Here is a 10,904-nt window from a genome sequence, read left to right on the forward strand (position 1 = left end):
CCTGCAGGTCTGCAGAGCTCTGGGTGGTCCTGTTCCTGAAGCTCTGGGTGATGTCTCACATCTTTTCAGTCCTAGGATGTGGCCCTGATAATCCTTGAATCACCTCTGGAGCCATTCACCGTTTGCCTTGAAGAATAATGCATGTCCACAGCTGAATAGCTGTATGGTCTCATCCTTTAAAATTCGAGAAGTCAGACAATCTCCCTTCACTCCATCCCATCTCCATCTCCTTTAGTTCAAACTGGCCGTGTTCTTCCTGGTGACTGATTCGTTCTGTGGTTCCACCCACGCTAATCTCCTTATCAAATGGTCAGTCTTCCACACACTTAATGTTCTCTTCTGAACATGCATTCTCATTTTTTGTATTATGGACACAGAAAACTCTCCACATCTTTATGTTCTGGCTCCTTTTTGCTTAATGATTCCTTCTTCAATTCATCTCTCTTCTCATATTTTTACTATAAATAGTGATGAGAAACCAAGCCACTCCATTAGAACTTCGCTTACGAATCTCCTCAGCTGAACATCTAAAATTTCATCATTCCCACGTTCTGTCTTCCATAAGACACTAGAACACTAACAGAACTTAACCGAGTTCTTTGCATATAACAGAAGTCACCTTTCCTCTGGTTTCCAATAATACTTCCTCAGTACCACCTGAGACTTCATCAGAATGGCTTCTACCATTCATATTTCCACATTCTGCTCATGATTTTTGGTGTATTCTTTAAGAAGACAGAGACTTTCTCTCCTTTTTTATTTCTGGGGCTTCATGAGGCTTGCCTTTAGCATTCCCTCCATGGCAATATTGGCTATTTCTCACATGTTCACCAAAACTATCCCAGCCTCTACCCATCGCTCAGCTCCACAGTTGCTTCCACACTTTTACAGCAGCATCCCTACTTGTGGTACCAAGGTCTGTCTTAGTCAGTTCATGCTGTTTTAACAAAATACCAGAGCCTGGGTGGCTTAAACAACAGAAATGTATTTGTCACAGTTCTAGATGCTGGGAAGTCAGAGACCAGGGTGTCAGCATAATGAGGTTCTGGTGAGGACCCTCTTCTTGGTTTGCAGACTGCCATCTTCTTGTTGTGTGCTTACATGGCAGAGACAGCGAGAGAGATTGCCTGTCTCATGTCTCTTCTTATAAGGCGACTAATCTCATTCATGGAGGCTCCTCCCTCATGACCTAATTCTTCCCAAAGTCTCCTCCAAATACCATCACATGGGGAATTAGGGCTTCAACATATGAATTTGGAGGGAGGTGAAGGATATGGGGCACACACATTCAGTACACAGGAGTTATTAAAAATATTTTACTAGTAACTGGAGGTTAGAGACATTTTCTACAACTTTACCAGAAGAAAATGTTATGCAAAGAAGAAACCATTTCAGGAAGAAAAATCAAGAATTTTTCCTTCGCCCAGCTTGCACAGTTACGCATTTTTTCCTTATCAATTGTCAAATGATCTCAATTAGAAAAACTAACTGTGTATGTTACAACCCTCACTCCAGGCAGCTGCATGCATTCACTAGACTTGAGACTCTCAGATTCCTCAGCCAAGGAAATCTGTGCTGCTATTTGGCAAAACCTTTACCCTCCTCCACCTTGCTCTGTCCCAGGGGTCTGGCCAATGAGAAACCTGGCTGGAGGTTGCATGCAGAAGGTGGGACCAGAGTGTATTATCCCCACTACCCACCCCCCAGCACCTTGTCTGCTGATTTCTAGGAAACCAGAAGTTTCTTAAAATGGAAAGGCCCAGATCCTTACAAGACATACCTCTCTCCACCTAACTCCTTCCTTCCAGGACACAGCAGTGACAACAGCCTTACTGTTGCTCTCCACACATTACTGCACTATTACTTGTAGTCAATTTACATTGCTTTGTAAACAGTCTCTTTGATTTATTCTAATTAGAATTTGCACTTTTCCTTCTGGGATCCAGACTGAAATGAGCTCTCTCTTCCACTGAAAGCCTAGCATAACAAAAGTTAGTAGCTGTAGCAAATTAGTAGTTGTAACCCATCTTTTCTTTGCAGAGTTTCCCCAAATACCCTTTGCAAGTCAAGGGACATAATTATAAGCACCCACTACTTGACATAATTACCTTAAGGATAGGAACCATTTATTTACTCTCCATTTCCTTCCTAAGGTTTTATGAAGTGTACTGCACACAGTAGGCTGTGAATTATTACTGAATGTGATCACATAGCCTCTAGAACCCAAATCATGCCTAACCTGGTTCCTCAGGGAACCAGCTTTTCACTTCCTTTTCTCTCTTACAGGTACACAATTTGGGTAATATTTTTTGATTGATTAATAAGATTCTAATTTGTTCATGTCTTTGTTTTATCTCCCTTTTCTCTTCCCACCTCTGTGCTCACAAATTATCTCTCACTCTTCTAATTACTAACTCCACTTCTGTTATGTCACCTCTGATCCATTTACCAACTCTTACGTGAAACACATCCTCTTCAGAAGAACAGGTAAGGTCAGGGAAGCTGCTATTTTCAGATTTTCAGGTTGTTTTCCAAAAAAAAGGGAGAGCCACCAGTCTTTTAAAATGCCATCTTAATGCATAGTTGTCATGTTTTTCCTTAAGCTGTTAAGCTCTTCAGAAAAAAGTGGAGGGCTTTGGTGTTTGAAGTACGGTCTGTAGTCCATGTGGTATGCACAGAATTCTTAATAAATCTGTTTTTTTTCTGTATGCCCTGGTTACTCACTAGAAGTGATAGAACTTTAGACACTATATTAATTCTGTCAAGCGATTAGACATCCTGAATATAATAAAATTAAGTTATGTATTTATGTCTCAGTTTTTCCTAGAAGAATCAAACTCCCTACACAACAGAAAAATAAGATACCAGAGAAGGAAGGCAATAGGGGATTTAGGGATCAGTAATACATTCTACTTCATTTTTTAAGAAAAAAAATTAAAAATGAAAGTAGGGAAGAAGTAATGTAGCTAAAATCTTTAATACAGAATTTGCACAATATACTTATAAAAGTCAGGAAGGAGGGCATCCTGGTGTTCATTTCAGCTTTTCAACCTGTGTGTTGAAAACAGAAAACTTCAAAGTATTATCATTTCTCGAACACATCTAAGCATTAGGCCAATTCAGAAACCGTCCTTGCTCTTGTTATAAATCTTTACTAAATGTGTCAATTCCACTTCTTCTGTGTTTCACCTCTTTCGAATGTGAATGTGACCACTCTTTAGGAACAGGTGTATTTTACTGAGCTGTTTATGTGAAATTCAGATAAAAACTAAATCCTCTTGTACTTGAGTAGGAACAGCATTCAGTCTTTTATTACAGAGGTCAGTCTGGGATAATAGGAAACAACTAAATATAAAGGAATCCATAAACTAGTGAATGATGACTCATGTTAGCTTTATGGTTTGTGTCGATGAAAACTCTGTGCTAGCTGTTAACACACTGGGGGATATTTCAAGAGCACATTGTGTGTGTGGGTCTATATATTAATTGCAAGGAGAGGAGATTATCATTTTAGTTTCTTATCTGTTAAGCATTTCTTACCTTCCAGTTGGAAAAACAGGATACTTATCATCCAGTTAGGAAAACAAAGTATTAATAATCCTGCTTGTCACTTTTTATGAAGTACTAATTATTTACTTGATCCTATGTTTTGGATTTAGATTTTCACAAGTAAAATCTCAATACAACAAATTCCTATGGCTGTTCAAATTTTCTTGTTCTGAGATTTTATTTCAAAGAATATGCTTTCTACAATTGAGACATCAGAAAAGTTTGGGGGAATTCTTTTATTTAGATGTGGATTGCAGCATTTTTTTTTTTTTTTTTACTAATAAGGCATAGTGTCTGGCAAAACCAATACTCAAATACACCCAATCTCCACTTACTGCTTTCCATTTGCATCCATTGATATACATGGAAAGACTAGTTTTAAAATCTGGGGAGGTGCAGATGACAGAGTTTGAGGAAAGAGATTATACAGGAATGGAGGGGAGCTTCAGAAACATTTCCCAGGGAGAAACCATAATTCAAAAAGACACATGCACCCCAATGTTCACTGCAGCACTATTTACAATAGCCAGGACATGGAAGCAACATAAATGTCCATCAACAGAGGAATGGATAAAGAAGATGTGGTACATTTATACAATGGGATATTACTCAGCCATAAAAAAGAACAAAATAATACCATTTGCAGAAACATGGATGGACCTAGAGATTGTCATACTGAGTGAAGTAAGTCAGACAGAGAAAGACAAGTATCATATGATATCGCTTATATGTGGAATCTAAAAAAAAAGGGTACAAATGAACTTATTTACAAAACAGAAATAAAGGCACAGATGTAAAAAATAAACTTATGGTCAGGGAGGAAAGCGGGGGAGGGATAAACTGGGAGATTGGGATTAATATATACACACTACTATATAAAAAATAAGAAACTAATAAGGACTTACTGTATAGCACAGGGGACTCTACTCAATACTCTGTAATGGCCTATATGGGAAAAGAATCAGAAAAAAGGAACGGATATACATATATGTATAACTGATTCAGTTTTGCTGTGCACCTGAAACTAACACAACACTGTAAATCAACTATACTCCAATAAAAATTAAAGAAAAAAAAAAAAACAAAGAAACACTTCCTAGCTTGTAAGGACTGGTCCTTAGTGGTTAAGTATTAGAAGTCAGCTTTAATGAGAACTGTCCAGGTGGGGATCTGTGAGGACTCTGGGGAGAGGCAGCCCTATATTATGATTCAGGAGATAAAATCATTGTTTTTCTGCAAATCTTTGGGCATCTTTCACTCTAAGCTTTGGGGTATCACCACCCTTGGCACTGACCATGGCAAATTAATACAGGTCATTAATTACAATTATGAGACTCCTTCGGTAGCATCTCAGGTCATGGATTTGAAAGCAGGGCAGGAGCAGCATAGCATCACAGATGCTGTGGGGTGAGTGACTTAAAAGCTGCTTTGTGAGATTCTCTTTGGGGGCTGTCTAGTGAAAGATATGGGGAAGTCATTCATTACTCAAATGCAAGAACTGTAGCCTGGTCTTGTGGGACGTGGAGGTCATGGCACAGTTAATCTTTATTAGGCTTCATGATGTTTCAGTCATGTTTCTCTCTAAGTATCTGTTCTTTTCCCCCTCTCTCCCTTGCAACGCTCCTGAATTGCCATGACACACTCTGACTGCACCTCTCCATGTCCTTAGAGATCCAGGTCCTAAAGTCAGCCACAAAATTTTCTGTTACTTTTAGTGAAAGTCCTTGAGTAAGACAGGTATCGATTCCAAATCCCATCATTTGTGCAGAGTTCAAAGTCACCCAGTACTCCATGGCCACCTGCTCCACACCCTCCCTAGGAACTGAAACAGCACCTCTAAGAGATGATGGAGTGAGCTCGGCTGCCCATGTTCCTAACATGAGCAATTTGGTGATTGGGCAAGGTGCGCACTGGACACAGATCCTGTTGACACAAGCGAAAGCAAGAATAAAAAGGTGAATTTCTATTATCAAAGTGACCGCTGTTGGGCTTCCCTGGTGGCGTAGTGGTTGAGAATCTGCCTGCTAATGTAGGGAACACGGGTTCAAGCCCTGGTCTGGGAGGATCCCACCTGCTGCGGAGCAACTAGGCCCGTGAGCCACAACTACTGAGCCTGCGCATCTGGAGCCTGTGCTCCGCAACAAGAGAGGCCGCGATAGTGAGAGGCCCGCGCACCGCGATTTAGAGTGGCCCCCGCTCGCCACAACTAGAGAAAGCCCTCGCACAGAAACGAAGACCCAACACAGTCAATAATTAATTAATTAATTTAAAAAAAAAAAGTGACTGCTGTTGAATTCACAAATGCATAAATCTCATCACATTTGGGTAATACCATATGCTTATTTTTAACATTGTGGGAATACTGGCTATACAAAAAAATTAATCATTTGTTTTTGTTTTTCCATCCATGGATTATAATAGTCTGTTGTCCCATAGGAAATATTATATTTGATACATAATGGGAAAATGATGCTACTTAACATATAAAGCATGGACATGTTCTACTTGTTGAGAATATACTGTTTTACTGGTAATAAACACGCATTTATTCTCATTCTCAAAACAAGGTACTTTTATCCTCTTCATGCCGATGAGGAAACTGAAACTCATGGAAGTCAAGGACCTTATATGAGGTCACATATCTATTATATTGAAAAACTGGGTCATGAAACTAAATCAGCTCAGATTGAAGACACTTACTTCATCCAAACAACACGTTCTCTGAATGTGAATCACCTCATGACCTCACTTTAAAGCATAAAAACAGTAATTAAAGTTGAATCTTTTTATAAAATTTATAATGAACTAGATTGATTAAACACTCAGAAAAAGAAAATAATTTGGTAAAGAAAAGAAGGCTCTCACTCGCCTCACCAAATCTGGCAACAAATCCACACAGTGACGTGCGGAGAGGTTACAATTTCCTAGTTACTTTATTTCCCAAATACACGAAGTCATTTCAAGAATAAGTTTTAACTCTCTCATTTCTCATAGTCTGCAACTTCCTACACACATTCTGACAAATATTAGACAAACTATGTTAGGCCTAGTACTATGCAGGATTTTATTATACTAGGCAGGCATGAAAGTTGAGAGCCTAGCATAGTAAATATTAATCACAGACTAATGAACAGTGGGAGACTTCAGAATATCAATCTGTACTGGGGGAAATTTTGAATTAGAGACACCATTTCCTACCAATAAATCAGTAGTGAAAAATTGAAGGCTTTCTCAATGCATCTGTTTATGTAGCTAGATCTCTAGTCCTAAAGGAGCATACAGTATGGATGCCAAAGGGATGTAATTTTATCGCCCCACATGGTGCTTTTGCATTTTTAACAGAACCATTTTTAAAAATTGTATTTACCTCCAAAAGAGGCTGGATTGTATCACAGGAAACTTGAGTGCATTCTTCAGTATCGGAGTTAAACTAGTTCATGAGTGGTTAGAGCTTGTCTCCTTCTTCCTCTTTAGCGTTCAAACACCATTGTCTAACGGGAGCAGAAGACCCCAGGTTAAGAGGAGAATTGAAATGCCAAGACTTGACTGGTTTATGGCTTTTATTAAATGTGCAAATTACTGCTTTTGCCTCTGAGCACTTATACCATATATAACAAAAAAAAAAGACAGTATCTTCCATCATAATTAACAATTCCATTAATGACATCAGACACAATGATACATCTCCACACTTACATGTCCTTAATGACTGTCAATGAATGGAAGTACTTCCTTTCCAGTAGCCCAAGTTCATTATTTATTAAGACAAGTATGAGAGTGGGTAGTGATAATTAGGATTTTATGACATTTTTGATGCTGATAATACAAAAGTAATGAGACTCAGTTTTCAGTTTGAGGGCTTTTGTTTGTTTGTTTGCTTGCTTATTCTTTAACATTCAGGTAGTATTTAAAACCTGCACTAGGTATTCGTATTTTAATGGAAGCATTTAGAAGTGATTGTTAACAATATAAAGGTCTCTTCATACCATTGTGATCAGGACTGAAATTGTATCCTGAATAGGTATAGTATGAGCTTTGTTTACTGAAAGGACACAAGCACAGTTATTAGGGACACAAGAAAAAATAAAGATCCCGTAAGTCAACCAGAAATGGTGCATGTCATTTTGAAATACAATAGAAATATTACTTTCAAACTGGTTATTTTATTCCATTTCAAATACATATATATATATATATATAAAGTAATAGCTACTAAGTAGTAGTATTACAGAATACTATAATTAAGCATTTATCACTAACAGTTTTTCAATTCACTCAAAATTTCTAGACTCATTGAAAGCAGGGCGAGTTATGTTCACCTCCAATATATTCCCAGTTCTTTGGGTTTAGTGGTTGTTCAGTAAATATTTAAGATATCTTTTTAAAGGAGTAGATATACATGGTAGCTTTTCTTTTGTGTAGAAGAATTTGTACTCTCTCCAGTGACAGCAGTCTCTTCACAAATGTTCAAATATATCTAAAGTTATGATATAGTTTCCTAAGTCTATGTAATGCAATAACATAGAAGCAGTTACAGTCTTATGTCTATTTTAGTAAAATATTTGTGCTTATGTACTTCATGCCTTACATAATACAAGACTGATTCTTTGAAAACATTCACCTTATTTTTTCTAGGATATTAAAGGCCTGTGTTTATATTTTGAGTTTTCCATGTGATTATATTTAAAATTTTAAGGATTATTACACTGAATGCACCATATTTCTGCATTATGTGTGGAAATGGTAACTTTGTTTACAAAAATTAAACTTTAAGAATTAGTATACTGAAAATGAATTGTACAGGTGACAATAATAAAAATGGCTCTCTTTATAGAGTTTGTTTTGTTTTGCTTTGTTTTAATACTCACAGTAAAGTCATCTTAATTTTTTTCATTTAGGAGTACAGTCAATGTAACATAACAATACTTTTCTGATCTTTATTTTTAAGGACTTTCTGGAAATATTAGGAGGTGTTTTAATCAATATTATTAACAAAAACAAAATAAAAGTCCTTTACAATTCTGTTGTCCAATATGCATTTTGGATATAATTGTGTATAGTAGTTTCTATCTCATTTTATCTTATTTAACCTACTTATTTTTGCTAGGAAGCCACTGATGTTATAGGCCAGTGTTTCAAAATGTATTTATACCCTGCAAACAAACAAAAAAACCCACAAAATATATTTACCCTTGTCACAGGGACTTTTGATAATTTACAGCTAGCATTCAGGACCAAAAGCACTGAATTAATCAAAGAGGTCACCAAAACATATTTTAAAATATATTTATTTTTTGATTGAATTTAATAGAAAAATGCCATAAATCTCCAAAGTTCATCATTGTTCAATATAAAATAACCGATACAATGCAGGTATGTCATTAAAAATTATGATAGTATTTGCTTGGCAAGGATGAAAATTTTAACTTGTATTTGAAATTTATAATAAAATAAATGTTAAAAGTGTAAAGGTAGTTAATCAAGATGATCCTAAAATGTAATAAATAGAAGGATAATAGTTTTATACCCCTCCGGAAAAACATCTACATCTATTAGGGTAGAGAGGCAGCTTAAAATGAGAAAAATATGGATAATTATCTAAAGAGTGACGATTGCCAGATTTATTTGAAGGTCATAAACAATATAAGAAGTAAATGAAGTGAGTGAAAGCGATATATATTCAAGGCTTTTATTCTTGCTGGCTTTCTAGCAGTTAACAAAGTTGATTCAATATCAGTAGGTTTAGAGACGTGCAAAATAATGTTTACTTTTTGGCCCTCTAGAGTAAAAATAAAATGTGTTGTTCCAATTAACTAGATATATCACATTTAATTATTTTGCTTTCTACAGCATGAGCTATAACTGTTTGGCTGTAATGAAAGGATGACCTAGAGGAAAGAGGAGGACAGCAAGATTTAAAGTTGATTCTAACATGATTGGGCCACCAGTTGCTGCATGGCCTGACAATTAATGCCTGGGCTGTGATGGCCCTTTCCACCTGCCCACAGTGCATTTTCTTCTGGTAACCACCCCGGAGCTTCCTGTCTAACTTTGGTTTTCATCTTTGCAGGTTTGGATTTATTCTTCATAAAGATGAAGCTGTACTACAAAAAATTGATCTTGAAACCATGTCATACGTCAAGACCATTAACTTGAAGGACTATAAGTGTGTCCCTCAGTCGCTGGCGTATACACACTTGGGAGGATATTATTTTATTGGCTGTAAACCCAACAGCACTGGGGCGGTTCCCCCACAGCTCTTGGTGGACAGTGTAACTGACTTGGTCATTGGGTTCAACAGTGATGTGACAGGCACTCCGTATGTCTCTCCAGACGGACACTATCTTGTCAGCATCAGTGACGTGAAAGGTCTTGTGAGGGTCCAGTACATCACCATCAGAGGAGAAATACAAGAGGCTTTTGATATTCACACAAACCTGCACATATCTGACCTGGCCTTTCAGCCATCCTTTACGGAAGCCCATCAGTACAACATCTACGGTAGTTCAAGCACACAGACTGATGTGCTCTTTGTGGAGCTCGCCTCTGGGAAGGTTAAGATGATAAAGAGTCTTAAGGAACCACTCAAGGCAGAGGAATGGCCTTGGAACCGGAAGAACAGGCAAATCCAGGACAGTGGCTTGTTTGGTCAATATCTGATGACACCTTCCAAGGACTCTCTCTTTATACTAGATGGACGACTCAATAAGTTAAACTGTGAGATCACTGAAGTTAAGCAAGGAAATACAGTCGTCTGGGTTGGAGATGCCTAGGAGCCTATTAAACAATTATTAAGTGAAGAGCTTTCCAGTACACTGCACTTAATCCATGGTTTCAATTTACAACTTACATTGCTTAACTTTTCAAGTTTGTATCCTAGGCAAGCATAAGTTACTTGGGTGGCCCAAATAAAATAGATTTTTTTTTTTTTGGCAGAGAAATACACAATTAGTAATATTGGTTGATTAGAAATATTTAACACGATATTTAATGAGAAGCTATTATACATCAATTGCAAGAATCAGATCTATAGTTATGTTTTAAGCTAATAAAATAGGAATTTAAATACTTACAAATAACTGCAGGGAATTTGAAATGATTTTAAGCATCATTTCATTTTGAGGGTGATTTATCTATTTTTTTCTCTGTCCTTTTGGTATGCTCACACCAGAAATAAAAGGTGTTATGGAACCTTAAAATTCTTAATTCAAAATATTCTGTCCCATCCACTGTTTATAATCTTTTGTGCCTTGAAGGGAATGTCACAAGAAGAAAAGGAAGGCTAAAAGCTGCATACTGACCGCCTACATCACTGTAAATTTCTTGTCATTAAAAGAGAAAAGTAGAATATCTCT

The 10,904-nt window shown here is 37.1% G+C and overlaps 1 protein-coding gene across 1 annotated transcript; it reads left to right on the forward strand.

Annotated features, from left to right (window-relative positions):
• Nucleotides 1-9,575: 9,575 nt before the first annotated feature.
• Nucleotides 9,576-10,322, forward strand: LOC149749243 (follistatin-related protein 5-like; the record flags this gene model as incomplete). Its single annotated transcript, XM_089911287.1, has 1 exon — nucleotides 9,576-10,322. A coding segment is annotated over one exon (747 nt), but the record flags the coding sequence as incomplete, so codon positions are not given.
• Between the last annotated feature and the right edge of the window lie 582 nt (nucleotides 10,323-10,904).

Source organism: Delphinapterus leucas, chromosome 5 (assembly GCF_059928025.1).
Source record: "Delphinapterus leucas isolate spDelLeu-1000000601 "Yukka" chromosome 5, BTC_Dleu_Yukka2, whole genome shotgun sequence".
Classification (NCBI taxonomy): Eukaryota; Metazoa; Chordata; class Mammalia; order Artiodactyla; family Monodontidae; genus Delphinapterus; species Delphinapterus leucas.